At 38.3% G+C, this 18056-nt stretch overlaps 1 protein-coding gene across 1 annotated transcript; it reads left to right on the top strand.

The window, feature by feature from the left end:
* Nucleotides 1-16041: 16041 nt before the first annotated feature.
* On the top strand, nucleotides 16042-17751 carry LOC127227252 (keratin, type II cytoskeletal 8-like). The gene is given in 2 exon segments (XM_051191611.1): nucleotides 16042-17158; nucleotides 17160-17751. Coding segments are annotated over 2 exon segments (1467 nt in total). The 5' UTR covers nucleotides 16042-16096; the 3' UTR covers nucleotides 17565-17751.
* The last annotated feature ends 305 nt before the right edge of the window (nucleotides 17752-18056 follow it).

The raw sequence follows: 18056 nt of genomic DNA, 5'->3' as shown, positions 1-18056 counted from the left end.
TCTGCCAGGAAAAAAAGCCAAAAGTTACCTGATGTCTTTAACACCATGACTTCTCAGAGCCCTGAAGGATATTTTATAAAATGTGGGAGTTAAGTATATAAGTGCCCCATGCTGTAAAGGAAAAATTCACAGTTGTGATGCAGAGGCATGCTTGAAATTGGTAGACACACTCAGAAATTTGTGTGTGTGGTGACTAAAGACAAAATAATGAACTATTATAAAGAAAGCCATTAATGACTGCCTTCTTATTTGACTAGGTAAGTGTCAAGGAGAAATATATGACAAATATAGAATCTTTACTTTTTAGTGCAATTACAGAAAAAAATGTGTATTGAGAACCAAATAGTAAGAATTCAAAAACTATAAACCACAATAAAGTGTTTTAAGGTGTATTCTTATTTTGTTTTTTTTTCATTTTCAAAAGACATTAACAAAGAACATGTAGAAAACATCTGTGCTTGTAAATCAATGTCTTTCAGAGTTTGTTTTCTCTGTGTCATAATTGTCTAATTTTTTTTAATTTCTTAAACCTTAAATCATCAAACCACAATATGTTCTTTATATTGAAGTTCACCTTCACTTTGAGCGCAAATGAAGGAATTAGATCGTAGGCTGTAATTTGAAAAACTGTGAGTCAAAAGTCAATCTTTCTTTTAGTCGTTTAGGCCAGTTTTTTCACAGCAACAAGACAGAAAAGTGTGGTCCCCTTGAAGTGGGATGGTTGTAAGATCCTGACAGTCTAGCTTACCATCCTTTGGAAAATTATGTGTGCGAAGTGAACTAAAAAGGCTAGAAGTCAGGCATTGGTGGTGCACACCCTTAATCCCAGCACTTGGGAGGCAGAGGCAGAGGCAGGCAGACCTCTCTGAGTGCAAGGCCAGCTGGGTCTACAGAGCAAGTGCCAGGGCAGGCTCCAAAGCAGTACTGAGAAACTCTGTCTTGAAAAACCAGAAAAAAGAAAAAAGAAAGAAAGAAAAAAAAGAAAGAAAGAAAAAGAAAGAAACCTAGAATGCCCTAGAATGCTATAAACCGACATAAGGGTTGCTTTTTAGTGTAACTTCCTCAGACGAGATTGTAAAGATGAAAATGGAAAGTAAAAGAAATTATTTAAAACTTTCCAAAGAGAACAAGTACTGTATCAGGAATTGTGCTACAGTAACCTGTTGTATTGTGACAAAGTGCTTCTCTACATTTGTTAATGCTGCAGTTATTGGTTTTTCTGATTATTTTAAATCCATATTTAGAGTAACACTTTTAAGGAAAAATTAGAATACATGTGTGTTTATGTGTGCCTGTGCATGCACGTGTGCACACGTGCATGAATACACAGTTTGGCTAGAAAGGAAATATGAATTAAGTTAGGAGCAAGAAATGTTTTGTTGGCACAGGGTTTGGTTATAGTATAAAAGAATCCAAGTCCTTTTAACTGTAAAATTAGGAAGAGAGGGTATAGAAGGTATTAGCAGAACTTGATAAACACTTGGTGAAGAGTGTTGTCTTAATTACTGTTCTGTTCTTGTTAAGAGACACCTAGAACAAGGCAACTCAAAAAAAATAAACCATTTGATTGAGAACCTCGCAGAGAATAATGCCATTATCATTACAGTGGGAACTGACAGGCTGGTACAGGAGGAGTAGCTGAGATCTATTTTTTTTTATTAATTTTTTTTTACATGTAGATCCCAGTTCCCTCTCCCTCCCTCCCTCTCTCCCTCTCACTTACACTCTCTGCCCCCTCACATGCACCCTGACCACCCTCCCCTCCCATCCCCCCAACCCAAATCCATATGTAGGGCAATGCCATTCAGATGGTGTCATGTAAATCTGTCAAGGCATTTGGAGTAGGGACTAGGACTTCTCTCCTGTCTCTAGGGTAAGGCAGTTATCCCTCCATGGGGGATGTGTCCACAAGGTCCTTTTGTGTGCCCAGGAGTACATCCTAGTTCCACTGTCTGAGGTCCCTTAGACTGCTCAGTCCTTCTGGCTGAGACCCATATTCAGGGGGGCCTAAGTCAGTCCCATGCTGGATTCCCACCTATCAGCCTGGGGGGGGGAGCCTTTAGCTCCTCCTTGTTCAGGTCAGCTGTCCCTATTTGTTTCTGCAACCTGGTCTTGTCCTCTCCCTCTGCATCTGGATTGTAGTTCGACTCAGTGTTTAGTTATGGGTGTTTGCTTCTGTTTCCAACAGGTACTAGATGAGGGCTCCATGATGGTGGATAAGTTAGTTGTTGATTTCACTATCCAGGAAGACCATTTATGGCAGCCTTTCCATGGTTGCTCAAAGTGTTAGTTGGCAGCACTCTTCTAGGTCTCTAGACCTTTCTTTAGGTTCAGTTTTCTATTCAAACGAATAATGGCTGCCTCTTTTATGTTCTCTCTCTGTGTCTATCTCTCTCTCTGTGTCTCTCTCTCTTTCTCTCTCTTCTGTCTTCTATTCCTACCCAGACTTAATCTTCCTAGTCCCACGTGCTTTCCTCTCCTCCTCCTCTCTTTCTCCTACTTCTCTCTCCATACACTGACCCCCACTTCGCATGTGCTCTGGGACACTTGTCCCTTACCCCTTCTGTGAGGGACTATATGTGAATCTCTTAGAATACACCTTGTATCCTAGTTCCTCTGGTGATGTGAATTATAGGCTGGTGATCCTTTGCTCTAGGTCTAAAATCCATATATAAGTGAGTACATACCATATTCCTCTTTTTGTGACTGGATTACCTCATTCAGGATGTTTTCTTCAAGTTTCATCCATTTGCCTGTGAATTTCAAGATTCCATTATTTATTTCTTCAGAGTAGCATTCCATTATGTAGATGTGCCACATCTTTTTTATTCATTCTTCAGTTGAGGAGCATCTAGGTTGCTTCCAGGTTCTTGCTATTACAAATAGTGCTGCTATAAACATAGTTGAGCACATGTCTTTGTTGTATGGATGTGGACCATTTGGGTATATGCCTAAGAGGGGGATTGCTGGGTCCTGTGGTAAACTAGTTCCCTTTTTCCTGAGGAACCGCCATACTGATCTCCAAAACGGCTGTACAAGTTTGCACTCCCACCAGCAGTGCAGGAGTGTTCCCCTTTCTCCAAATCCTGTCCAGCATAACTTGTTATTGATGTTTCTAATTTTAGCCATTCTGGCAGGAGTAAGATGGTATCTCAATGTTGTTTTGATTTGAATTTCCCTGATAGCTAAGAATGTTGAGCACTTATTTTGAGTCTTTCAGCCTTTTGGATTTCCTCTATTGAGAATTCTTTCTTCAGTTCTGTACCCCATTTTTAATAGGGTTATTTGGTGTTTTGTTGACTAGTTTCTTGAGTTCTTTGTATATTTTGGAGACCAGCCCTTTGGCAGATATAGGATTGGTGAAAATCTTTTCCCAGTCTGTGAGCTGCTGTTTGGTCTTATCCACTGTGTCCTTTGCCTTACAGAAGCTTCTAAGTTTGAAGAGGTCCCTTTTATTAATTGTTGATCTTAGTGTATGTGCCCCTGGAGTTATGTTCAGTAAGCGGTCTCCTATACCAATTTGTTCAAGGGTACCTCCTACTTTCCCTTCTAAGAGGTTCATTGTGGCTGGATTGATGTTGAGGTCTTTGATCCATATGCTGCTGCTATGAACATAGTTGAGCAGATATCTTTGTTGCATGGATGTGGACCATTTAGGTATATGCTTAAGATGGGGATTGCCAGGCTCTTTACAGTATGTTCTATATGCAGGCAACAAGCAGAGAGTAAGACTCTGGACTTGATCTGGCCTTTTGAAATCCCAGAGCTTTCTACCAATGACAACTTTTCCAAGAAGATCACACCACCTCCAACAAGGCCACATCTCATAATACTTACAAACATCTCACCAACTGCAGGCTAAACATGCAAACATATAAGCCTATGTGGCACATTCTTTTTAATTTTTATTTTTATGTTTATTTTACATATTGATCCCAGTTCCCTCTCCCTTTCTCCCTCGCTCCCTCCCTTTTTTCCTCTCTACTACCCTGTCATGCCCCATTCTACCCCCACATTCCACATTTAGGGTGATGCCCTCCAGGAGGGGTAATCTAATCTGTCAAGTCATTTGGAGTAGGAACTAGGACTTCTCTTCTGTCTCTATGTTATGGGAGTATCCCTCCATGGGGGATATGCCCCCCAAGTCCTTTTGTGCACCAATAATACATCCTGGTTCCACTGTCTGAGGTCCCTTAGACTGCTCAAGCTTTCCAGCTGAGATCCATGTTCAGGGGGTCTGAGTCAGTCCCATGCTGGATTCCCAGCTATCAGTCTTGGGGCCCATTAGCTTCTCCTTGTTCAGGTCAGCTATCTCTATGTGTTTCTGCAGTCTGGTCTTGTCCTGCCTCTCTGCATCTGGATTCCAGTTCTACTCAGTTGTGGGTCTTTGCTTCTGTTTCAAACAGGTACTAGGTGAGGTCTCCATGATGGTGGATAAGTTAGTTGTTGATCTCATTATCAGGGATGGGCATTTATGGTAGTCTTTCCACTGTTGCTCAAATTGTTAGTTGTAGTCAGTCTTGTAGGTCTCTGGACATTTCTCTAGCTTCAGTTTTCTCTTCAAACCTATAATGGCTCCCTCTTTTATGCTCTCTCTCTCCCTCTCTCTCCCTCTCTCTCTCTCTCTCTCTCCCCTCTCATCTATTTCTCCCTAGTCCCATGTGCTTTTCTTTCCTCCCCTTCTCTTTCTTCTAGTTTTCTCTTCACTCACTGTCCCCCACTCCCCATGTGCTCTGGAGATTATGTCCCTTTCCCCTTCTGTGAGGGACCTTATATGAATCTCTTAGAATCCTCCTTGTATCTAGTTTCTCTGGAGGCGTGAATTATAGGCTGGTGATCCTTTGCTCTATGTCTAAAATCCATATATGAGTGAGTACATATTATGTTCCTCTTTTTATGACTGGGTTACCCCACTCAGAATGGTTTCTTTAAGTTCTGTCCACTTGCCTAGAAGACAGGTTAATTTTATTTTACTCTGTAAGATATATACAAGTCTTTGAAGATGGAGGGTTCAGCAATTTTTGTATTTTAATCATAAATGTCCCTAGAAGGACTAGTTACCAGCATGACACATGTTTAGGTAGTTTGAATTTTAAGCAATCTGACCTAATCAATATACCAGTCCCTTGATGGATTCCTATTACAACATAATGAAAAGAATTGCTGATAAAAACAAGACAAGTTTGAAGAATAATAAATTCCTCACTGATGCATGCTGTGAGAAAAAAGTATCATGTCCCTATGTCCTGTATTTGTGCCTCTCTGATAAAAGGAGAGCTACTGTATTTTAGCATGTGCTCACTTATTGAAAAAAAAAATCGCACTCATGGCATATCTACAGAAATACAGTCAAGGAACTATGGACCAAAACCTGTAATCATGAACCAGAATATATCTTTCCAACATTAACTTACTCCTCTCACATATTTGCCACAGTTATAAAAAGCTAGATAGCATAAAGATGAAATGGATAAAAGATATTTGACATCACATTAAAATCCTGCTATATGGACTTGGAAATCATATATAAATTTTGCAAGTGTCAACTATATGATTATGATAGAACAATGTCCTTACAGATTTTTGTACTTGACATAATAACATTTTGTATGAGCAAATAATAGAACTCTAGAAGCTTGGATATATATGAGTCATAAAACTTACATTTAGAGAAATGATGGGACTTCATTCATGCTCTATGAAGAATGACATCTCACAAAAGAGGTCTGATACCTTCTTTCTTGTGCCAATACCTATCATTAATAGCTAAATGAGAAAGTAGTCTGCTTAACATGTGTCATTATATATCTAGAAACCACACATCCAAGTAAAGGTCCTAGTGCCAAGTTCCTTAGGAGAATTTGGAGAATTCAGTAGGGTAGAAGGAAGGTGAAAGACAACTGAAGGAAGGTTAGGTCAACTGAAGGGCATCAACAGTTCACATAGTTTTCAAAACTGGTTGAGACAATTAGCATCTGTATTGAGGAAAAGAAGTAAGAATATGACCTCATTGCAAACACAAAATCTAATCCCACTTGCACAAAAGATCCTAAAGTTAAAGTTTACTGTTTTTTTTTCTTCAATATTTCAACAAAATAAAAACATTCATTAGGACTTTGTGGTAAAGGGGAATTTTTTCAGTTAAACAGAAGATACAGATAACAAAACATGGAGGAGTATTTCACCTAAGTAATTCTGAATGGTAAAAGGTAGCAATAATGGTAGAAATTGGTAGAAATTACAAAACCAGACTGAAGTAAAATACTTTAATAAAATAAAAATGTTATCATCAAGAAAAATAAGAAATACAATTAATTAATTAAAATAGGCAAAGAACATCATAATTCATGGAAGAGGAAAATCTAATGACCAATACACATGAGAAAAGATTCCCAACATTATGAAGCTATAAATTCACACCACCAGAAAACATTCTTTGGCACTCAATAGATGGGCAAATTTAATTACAACTATTAATATCAAATATCACAAAAATAATAGAAATATGCAAGTTGTCATGAAGTATCAATTGTTCTAACCTCTATTGTCATGTGTCAATAACTTGGCAGTGTAAATATGTAAGATTATAAAAATATTGCTGTTCAAAAGTTTTAAATATTATTGATTTCTGAACCTTACACAGATCAAAGCAAAGTATTACAAAGACTATTTAGTTAAGTATTATTTCTAGTTAGTAAAATAAAAGGTAAGCTATTAATATCTAATTGACTTGACAGATTTTGATGATCCTTCTTGGAAGACATCACCCTCCCTGTGAGCTAGTGGGAAGAATGGGAATGGAGGGGGGTCACAGAGCATGGGAGGGAGGGAGAGGGAACTGGGATCCATATGTAAAATAAGAAAAAAGTGTATATATATATATATATATATATATACACATATATATATATATGTATGTATGTATATATATATATATATATAGTAAATCAAGTGAAAAAAAAAAAGACACAGATAATAAAATGTAGTATGTAAGTTCCATACTGAAGTCTTGAAGAACCAGTAAAATAAATGGCTAGATCTACACATTTCAACATAAAAATGAGTAGAGTTAGGGGAAAGAGATAGAAATTGCTGTTGGCCAAGTCTTCACATTGCTGTAAATACATAAGGAAGAAACACTGCAAAGTAGCTGATAGATCTCTGGGATCAAGCACAAAGTAAGAGTTATCTGATGTTCCTAGAGTGACATTAGGAAACTATTCAATGTCTGGACAACATATATGTTCCTGTATAATATACAAATAAAAGTGATTAATATATAAATTTAAATTATATAAGAAAAATGTTTAAACTTTTCATAGTATAAGTGAATTGTTCATTTAACCAAAGAAATGAATTATAACATTTTGTCTCCATCTTCATTTTTTTATAATTATAAATGTCAGCTAGAATTGTTCTGTTGACTAATAATGATCTGTACCCTTCCATTACAGAACCTGTGGTCACTATAGTTAAAGGCATAGTCACTGAAGTTTTCTCTGATTCTCCATAGCAGAACATCTAACATCCATATGCTCTACATAGCATTTGAGTGCTTAGATTCCCCTTCAGCACATCAATCAGAGAACTTCAAATACTTCTTCAAATGTGAAAATCCATCATTTTAAAGGCATTTCTTTTGAAGTAGATGCTGCTGTTACTAGAAAGGTCAACTTTACACTCAGGCTTGAGATCATTGATCTCTGAGGGGGCTGAACATAATAGGCCAATGCCTGACACTAATAGATCACTATGTTATATTCTTACGCAAGGGACAAAGCAAATTCTGTTCATGTTAGCTAAACAAAAACTTGACACTTAATTTTAATTGCATTAAATAAACTTGTACTTTGTGACATTAAAAATGTTCAGAACACTGGTTTCCTAAATAACCTTAGCAGGATACAACACAAGTTTAATACTGATGTTTCTCACTTGCGTATTACTAGAGTCCAGAAACAATATGAAACTGAGACTGAAGATTAATAAAGTATCAGTTATTCATAAGTCCACAGCCATAGTATTTTATTAGAATCTCCATTGGATGATTTTACAATAGCTGCCCTGAAAAGAATAAAAAAATTCACAAGAGGATTTGTTGAATGGAGTAGATTGTTTATACACATAGAAATAATAATTAAAATCCAAAATTACAACAAGGTATATCTTGTAAATCATTATAAAAATTAGTTTAGTTCTGACTAACAAAGCCAACAATAAATGTAAAAGAAAATAATGAACTATTATCGTCATATAATAACATTTTTTTTCTTTTCTACTAGTTTTTGTTTTTCAACACTTTAATATCAGGACTGAACCCAAGGAAAGTGAAAGATGTGTTTTACAGCAAGGACTGTTACATAAAGTATTTCACAAGCTTTTTGAGTCTAGTAGTGTTTCAAATGTAAGGAAAATAAAAACTAGGAAATAGCACACTGGATTAAACACCATGTCAGTGAACAAAGAGTGTATTTACTTCAAGAGAACTGCTTCAAATTATTTAGGTCATTGTTTACAGAGATAACTTACTAAATATCATATGAGATATGTAAAGCTCACTGTCAGTAAGACAAACATACATTAAAGCACTTAGAATATTTATAATATATAGATATGGATACACACATACACAATATAGATGCATACATACAAATATATGAAGAAGTGATATATTTATATACATGCATATAGATAGATATAACATATTTTCAGGTCATAACAAAGAATTAATAAGTTATCACTGTGAAACTATCCTGTACTTTATTATATAAAGAAAACAGAATTCCCATGATGATAACTATATTAGAAGAGATATTTTCAGATGCAATTTATAATAAGGCTTTGAAAGATGATTAAAAACAGGAAGGGTCTAACTAACTGCATCTCATTCCAAAAATAGAAATGAGTGTGGTGTGCACTTGAATAAGATTGGGTGGCTGTGTGAATAAGTAGTAGAGAGGAATTATTTAATGTGATTAACACTAGCCCTTCAACCACAACAAGATTTCTCCTGCACATTATTCTCTGGATGGGAAAAATGCCATTCTCTCATGACATCTCCTCTCCCAGATCGATGTACGCATCATGAAATATGGCCACTTTGACTGCATCTCTGATCTCCCAGAGAGAGGTTAATGTTTCATTTTAATGGCTAGAACATAGATTGCATGAAAATTTTCAGCCAATTTCAAGCAGTCCATGGGAAAATGGGCTAGCTTTTATAATTGCATTGGCTCTCTTTCTCTCTCTCTCTCTCTCTCTCTCTCTCTCTCTCTCTCTCTCTCTGCATTGGGGGGGCTGTACATGGGGGTGATTTTCATATTCTCTTTGATCTAAAACAAACTTTACCCTAAACTGCATGTGACACAAAAAATTATGACTTGTGTTCATACATATTAATTTATATATGAAAAATCTTTACTCATAACATAACACATACCAAAATAGACTTTAGCTATTTGAACACCATTATTGTTGACTTTAGTATACTCATAACCCATAATGAATATTGAAGTTTGTTTAGACCCAGAATGTTTTGACTTTTTGTGATAAGTCCTGTCTATGATTTATGTTTTGGGAATAAATTATATCACTAACTATGTCACTTTTCATAATACTAAATTTCTCAGTATAGTAAGAGAGACTCTTTTTACTCTTTGTATCACTGTTTAATTATGTTTAATGAGCAAATGATGTAGAGTTTATCAATCAGTCAGTTGTTGATAATGACAATACTTTCTGTTGATAATTTCTAAGTTACATGTGATAATAAACTTTATAATAAATTAAAAATGACAGCATATGTATAGCTTTCTAATAGTTTTGAGAATTTAATGGAAGATGAGGTCATATTAGGTAATTTTAAATCAATGAATTAAAAGTCAGTAAAAGGGAAATGGTAATGAAAGTATCCCATAGCTTCCTTCAATTTTGATCCGAAGTCTTTCTGTGTGTGATATTAGGGTCTGTGCCGCTGCTAATGGCTATATCTAGGTCCGTGGCACCACTGAAGGTGGGTTCTGAGTTGATGTTCATGGACCATGATACCAATGCTTGTGATCTAGGTTGCCACCTGAAGCCATATTGATGCCCCAGAGTGGGTGAACTGGCCCTGCCCCTCACTAGCTGCAGCACTTGGGAGAGCTGGTCATGTACCTTATTTGCACAGCACTATAGAGTTGCTCCTGCTACAGTGGGTGCAGAAGAGCCTATATATATGGGAGAGCTGGTCCTGCCCTTTGCATATTACCACAGGCCAGAGTACTAGCCACATCCTTCACCTGGGCAAGGCCACACCCTTCATCTCAGCAAACCAGGAAGAGCTGGTGGCTTGGGTACAGGAGAGCAGGCAGACTAACCAACTCAGCTACCAACCAGGCCCAGATCCAGGGTTCACCCCATCTGTTAACTGTTGGAACATGTGAAGGGGCTGACCATGTAGATCCAAACCTGTAAATTCTCCATGACACAAAGCAACTACTGGATATCCTATTAATAGCCTCACAGAAGCCAGAAGCTTCAAACCAGTTCAATGACTCATTGCAATGAACATTTTCAAGTACAGCTGCTTGGGCAAAAGTATATACTGTGTCATATCACAGTTTTATGGTGAGATATTTGTTTGTTTGCTTTTTGGGGGAGTGGGTATGGGAGAGGCAGAGGACAGATATGGAGGGATGGGATATGAGTGGAAATGGGATAGGTGATTTGAAATTCAAAAGGAATTAATATCAACTATGAGTACTGCTTATAGGAATATGAGTGGAGGTTACTTACACAAGCAGAAATTACTGAAATGACTATGCCAATATAAATGATGTCCCACAGTATTCCAAAACTTAGAGCTTGATGAACCACATTCAGTCAGCTCAATATATTCTATAGGGCCATTTCCAGGTATTTGGTTGGTGTGAGTCTCTTCTAGTCAACTCTGTTGGTCTCTACTTCTTGCAGGTACCTTGGCTAACTTTCATCTTCTAAAACAATTCAACTTGACTGGCATTGTCTCTCATAAGTCTTTACTGCGTATACATGGTTGGAGAGAGAGTGAGTCCTAAGGTATCTGGCCAGTTGCAGGGACTTAGTGAAGATTTTGAGTTGTTTATTTCCTAAGTTTAAGAGCTTTCTATATAGTATACAGTTTCAGGTACCCTTAGAATTTCCCATAGATTTTTTTTCTGCCTCCTTTGTAACATCCTTATGTATTAAGGAATTTCCCTCTGAAATGGAAGGTTTTAATCTCAGAAGAAGCTACTACAAAACAGACCCTAAGATAGAAAACAAGAATTGGATGTAAGAAATACTTATAAATCAGAACCCACAAGATGAAGAAATCACTTAATCCAGGGATAGATTAGGAGACTAACTGGTTTCCAAATTTCTCTTTTAGAATAACTGAGCAGGGCATTACTGGAGCTTACCAGTAAAATAAAGAACACACAGACTGTGGATTCAGAAGGTAATGGAAGAAATCATACAGCATGACATCACTAGACTGATATGAGTTCCACTTCTTAATGAATGTCTGTGGGGACAATAGAGAAAGAAAGTCTCCATAGTGAAAACATATTCCTTTCTAAGTAGCCACAATAAGAGTTTGGATTACAAAATATAACAGTGATAGAATGTATATTTGAGCAACTATAGAATGAAACTCTAATAATCTGTATAACTGATATGAACACAAGTTCCTCAGAAACTATTAACTTGTAATATTGTCTTAGTCAATGTTCTATTGCTATGAGAGATACCATGACCACAGCAACTCTTATAAAGGAAAGCATTAAATTGGGGCTGGCTTGTAGCTTCAGAGGCTTAGTCCATTATCATTAGGGCAGGAATCATGGTGGCATGCAGGCAGACATCGTGCTGCAGGGGCTAAGAGTTGCACATCTGGATGGGCAGGCAACTGGAAGAGAGACAGAGAGCACTAAGCCTGGTTTGAGTATTTGAAACCTCAAAATAAAACCCCCAGTGACACACTTCTTCCAATAAAGCCACACCAACTCCAACAAGGCCACAAAACCTAATCCCTGTCAAGTAGTGCCATCCCCTAATGACATTCAAATCTATAAACCTATGAGGTCCATTCCTATTCAAACCACTACAGATACTATATATGATTAGGGGAAAATGGGATTATGATGAGAGGTGCTTTTCTCTTTCCCCTCACAGTGAAAGTTTCAATCAATGGTTATTGTAGATGTAAGAAAATAGCCTAATTCTCCTACTTGTAGGAGGACATATATATATATATATATATATATATATATATATATACATACATATATGTATATATATATGTATATATGTATGTATGTATGTATATACGTATATACGTATATACATATACACTTAGTAGTGTTATTAAAATAGTCATATCACAGTGTTGTTTTATGTTGTAAGTGTATCAAACTACCCTTGTAAAATATTAAAAATGGGTAACTATGAAACTGACAAATTTTTTCAAGTCAAAAGCAGTTTGGCCAGGAACTTTCCTCACAAGTTTTAGAAGCCTTTTCCTTGCTAACATGAAGTACAGCTGGGATGACGTCGCCAGTGCTTTCTGCAGTTGCATTCTTTTACATATCCCACTCAAGCTACTTGAATATAAGGCTAGGGTATTTTTTTTTTTTTTTGTAAATTTCAAGGATACTCCTAAAGGAAGTCTAGCACTGGGCTAGCCCAAAGTTACTTTTAACTGGGGATAATCAAATGAACTCTTCTAATCTAAGGGGCTTTGGGTGTACATACATGTACAGGATTTAGGACAGGGTATCCTAGGAAAAGTTGCTTCTTTCTTTGGTATCTCTAACTACAATATTCTGTAGACCAAATGTCCATCATCTTTCTGTGATGAAATAGAAGGAAATGTGCCATAGAAACAGATGTAGCATATCCCTCCTTTGGCATTAGCACAGCAGAGAGGGTCCAGTTGGACAAGGCCAGTATAATTCATCTTTAGCCTGGAAATGTCCTGAGGATTGAGCACATTCTGTATGGTCTGCTTCCAACTAATGCCTATGCATATCAGCTAACCCAACCAAGGGCAAAACAAAAACAACAACAAACCAAAAAACAAAACTAGCATAGCTTTGTTGTTCAGGTTTTTCATTTTGTCCATGTGGACAGACAATCATGGTATGATACACACTTGAATATACTGAAATGTTGTTTTTTTATGAGATATATGACTAAATCTGACATTTTATAGAAACATTAATGATTTACAGATCTATTACGCACTCATGTATTGTGTGTGTGTGTGTGTGTGTGTGTGTGTGTGTGTGTGTGTGTGTGTGTGTGTGTGTGTACTAGTTTTTCTATCATATGCTCTTTCTTCCTAAGGCTGTCCTAGATGCTTTGGTTTATCCAATGGACTATGTTCACCCTCAAAACAATAAAATTATCAGCCCAGAGTCCACAGAGGTCACATTTCATTTTCAAGAAGAGACTTCCAAGATAGCTAAGGATAGATGAGTTCTTTTTTGCTTGGAGCAGTATCAAAAACTCTGACCTTGTGACCTTGGGAATCAAGTATGTAAATTAATGACAGTAACCACCCCGGTTGGACACCTATTTCAGTGGTAGAGAGTGCAGACTGCATGATGAGCAGAGAGGAGGCTGTGTCCTTTCTGCACACTACTTTCTATGCTCTCTTACTTTGGTCAGTTTCTTTACCTTCTACAGACTTGATAAATTAAATATAAATAAGTAATGGTTAAATATACCTGGTCTATAAATTTAAAACAAAAATCTGACATTGTTTAGTCATTGATTTACTGTACCTTTCCCCAGAAAAGGACTGTGTACAGCAGTTTGTGTGAAAGATTGTCAATGAATGTTTCACATATGGTTCTCTGAGTGCTGCTGCCAAGGGTGTATTCTGGCCAAAAATGGGTTTCACAGATATTTCTAGGTGAGGGAATGATGTAGATAAATTAACACTCATCCCAGAGTTCAGCTGCAAATTGAGTTCTAGTTAGTTTATATTAAAATTGGTGTTGGGAACAATATGGATGAGTGTAAGCTAAAAAACAATACTATTCTCTTATTCATGAAGAAAGCCACAGGTTAAGTTTCCATTCTTAAATATCATGAAAGTTTCTACTATAGTAAAACTGAAACATATATTTGTTCTCTGGCATCAGAGGCAAACTTGAAACCTATTTGGCGTATCCATGGTTTTTTATCTTCAAAAATCTTGGGAATAAAATGCTTAACGGGACAATTTCTTCTCTTAAAAAGTTTTATTTACTACCATCCCTTTCTATATATGATTTAAATGTTAAGATTTTCTTTTAATTTAAAAATACTTTTTTTTAAAAAAAAATTAAGGTTGTCCAAATCTCTTTAGAAATAATGACTTTGTAAATAATTTAGAACTTTGTTCTAAATAACAACATTGACTATAAGAACAACAATTATGGCCATTATTGGCCTGATAGTCTAGGCAGAGTTTGAATCTTATTATTTATGTGTGTGTGCTTAAATGTATAATCTACATATAAAATATATGCATTATAGGTATATGTATTATGTTGTGAACTTATATATTTATGTATGAGTTATGTTATCTTTCATTGTGTATTTGTAATTCATCGTTGTATAAAAATTACTATAATCTTATCTCAGAATATTTTACATTAATCTCACTCAAATGATTTTCAAAATTATAATTGGGGTAAAAATGTCACATATTACCCACTTGTGAGAAGATTTTTATACAATATTAATAACTGTGCCAGGCCTTCTCATTTAATCTCTACCTGTCATTCATAGAGATGTATATTCCAATGTGTGTGCTCTCCATTGATTTCAGAATCCACTGAAATGTTGGATTCAGACTAGTGACACTTTCAGGTAGCAGATGTGTCCTGTAGCAGGCACAGTATAATAGGAAGTTAGAGCACTGTAATCATGTCCTTCAAAGGAATATTGGAGCCCTGGTCCCTTTTTGGTCTCTTTTGCTTCTTGGCTGTGATGCAGTGAGAAGTTTCTTCCACTCAACTTCTCTACAAAATGCCCCAAAACAACAGAGCAGAGAGACCATAGCTAAAAATGTCTGCAATGTTAAGGCATCATAACTTGCAGGAGAAATTCTAACTGGACTTCTTAATAAAACTGAGAGTAATATACAGGGTTTAATGGTGAAAAATCAGAGAAGCAGAGTAGCCAGCCACTGCTTCTTACCAAAGAGGTGATCCTGTTCCTATGACTCCCCAGTCTGAATGCACTATACTGTATTTAGGAATCCACAGACTAAATGCAAAGAGTTCCCCTCTCTCCCTCATTCTTAAATTCCTCTCTCCACCTAGCCACACCACACCTGTCTCCACCTCCCTAGTGCTAGTAAACATGTGAGCCACCACTGCCTGGCCTCTGTGGCTAACTAGTGCCTAGCTCTGCACTCTGATCTTCAGGCAACTTTCATTGGTTAAAGCACGAACAAAATATTGCCACAACCAATATTTGTTCTATTAAGTTGCTTGCTACTTTTATGTTATCACAGGTTAAAGAACTTAACTAATAAAGATAGAAAACAGTCTGTGTTAGTGTTTTAAATACATTTTAAAAGCCTGAACTTTATATCATCAAAGCATTAACCAGGACATGTGTGGGGGTGGGGGAGAAAAGAGAAAGGATGTGTAAACTGAACAATCATTTGGTAAGGCTCTTTAATTTTTGCCTTTGATGAGCTTTGGGAATTGTCATTTGTGTCTGTAGCTTTAGCTAATATAAGGCTATTATTACTGCTTCTTAGTTGGATTTACCTCAAACATAAAATGTTTATATTTGAAATATTAAATTTCTTTATTCTAAAACCCTATGAGAACTGGTCCACGTTTCATAATTATCCTTGTTAGGTCAGAAACAAAGCAGAGAAACATTGATGAAGGTAGGCCTTAAATATTAGTGGAAATTTGGAGAATCATTAGGTAGCTTATACTGGAAAAAGAAGTTAGTGAAGGGATCAACTCTGCTTAGAGACTGAAAGTGATTCCAGTGTTTGAAAAGTGATTGTAAGGACGGCCTAGAAGCAGCTGCTCTGCTCGCTCTCGAACCTCAGCTCACTGCCTTCACTCCAGACTTCACCATGTCCATCAAGGTGACCCAGAAGTCCTACAAGGTGTCCACCTCCGGCCCCCGGGCCTTCAGCAGCTGTTCGTACTCGAGTGCACCTGGTGCGCGCATCAGCTCTTCCAGCTTTTCCCGGGTGGGCAGTGGCAGCAGCTTCCGGGGAAGCCTGGGTACCAGCATGGGTCTAGGCGGCTTCGGCGGGGCTAGTGTAGGGGGTATCACAGCAGTCACGGTGAACCAGAGCCTGGTGAGCCCCTTGAAGCTGGAGTTGGACCCGAACATCCAGGCTGTGCACACCCAGGAGAAGGAGCAGATTAAATCCCTGAACAACAAGTTCGCCTCCTTCATTGACAAGGTACGCTTCCTGAAGCAGCAGAACAAGATGCTGGAGACCAAGTGGAGCCTGCTTCAGCAGCAGAAGACATCCAGGAGCAACATGGACAACATGTTCGAGAGCTATATCAACAACCTTCGCCGGCAGCTGGAAGCCCTGGGCCAGGAGAAGCTGAAGCTGGAGGCAGAGCTTGGCAACATGCAGGGCCTGGTGGAGAACTTTAAGAATAAGTATGAGGATGAGATCAACAAGCATACAGAGATGGAGAATGAATTTGTCCTCATCAAGAAGGATGTGGATGAAGCTTACATGAACAAGGTGGAACTGGAGTCCCGACTGGAAGGACTGACTGATGAGATCAACTTCTGTCGGCAGATCCATGAAGAGAAGATCCGAGAGCTGCAGTCGCAGATCTCAGACACGTCTGTGGTGCTGTCTATGAACAACAGCCGCTCCCTGGACATGGACAGCATCATTGCTGAAGTCCTTGCCCAGTATGAGGACATCGCCAACCGCAGCCGGGCTGAGGCTGAAAGCATGTACCAGATTAAGTATGAGGAATTGCAGACCCTGGATGGGAAGCATGGGGATGACTTGCGCCGTACAAAGACTGAGATCTCTGAGATGAACCGCAACATCAGCCGCCTGCAGGCGGAGATTGAAGGCCTCAAAGGCCAGAAAGCAACCCTGGAGGCTGCCATTGCTGATGCAGAGCAACGTGGGGAGATGGCCATTAAGGATGCCAAATGCCAAGCTGGCCCAGCTGGAGGCTGCCCTGCAGCAGGCCAAGCAGGACATGGCCCGGCAGCTTCGCGAGTACCAGGAGCTCATGAATATCAAGCTGGCTCTTGACATTGAAATCACCACCTACCACAAGCTGCTGGAGGGCGAGGACAGCAGGCTGGTGTCTGGAATGCAGAACTTGAGTATCCATACAAAGACCACCAGTGGCTACTCAGGAGGGCTGAGCTCAGCCTATGGGGGACTCACCAGCCCTGGCTTCAGCTATGGTATGAGCTCCTTCCAGCCCAGCTTCAGTTCTGTCGGGGGCTCCAGCACTTACAGTCGCACCAAGGCTGTGGTTGTGAAGAAGATTGAAACCCGTAATGGGAAGCTGGTGTCGGAGTCCTCTGATATCCTGCCCAAGTGAACTGCCACCAGAGCCTTTGCCAGCCTGTGCTCTGCAGCTGTCCAGGGGAGACAGCAGTATGGCACAGTGCAGGGAATAAGAGACCCATCAGAGGATCAGCCCTAGCCCTCTGGCAACCTTGGGAGGAATCTTTCATCTGGAGTTCCCCTCTGGCCCCCACCTTCCTCCCAAACCTAATTCAGTTGTATTTTCCAAAATAAAAGCCATTATCTGGCTCCATCAAAAAAAAAAGTGATTATAAGAAGAAGATTGTCTCTAAGTTCTGCTATCTATAGCTTTAGGAGAGGAGACATCTATTTGCATAGCTAAGAAAAACAAGTGAGAATAATTCAGCACTGTGTAATGCCCCCTGAATGCAGTATTTACAGAAATAGTAAGGATATTGGGTATTAAGCTTGGAAAGGATTTTTTTTTAACTAACACAAAACCACCAATACCATCTTAGAGAATGGTATATATGGGTATGTACTGAATTCCATGTTCCAAGACAGA

This window comes from Phodopus roborovskii, unplaced genomic scaffold (genome assembly GCF_943737965.1).
Source record: "Phodopus roborovskii unplaced genomic scaffold, PHOROB, whole genome shotgun sequence".
Lineage (NCBI taxonomy): Eukaryota > Metazoa > Chordata > Mammalia > Rodentia > Cricetidae > Phodopus > Phodopus roborovskii.
Note: the sequence above shows the minus strand (reverse complement) of the source record. Positions and strands in the feature narration are given on the sequence as shown.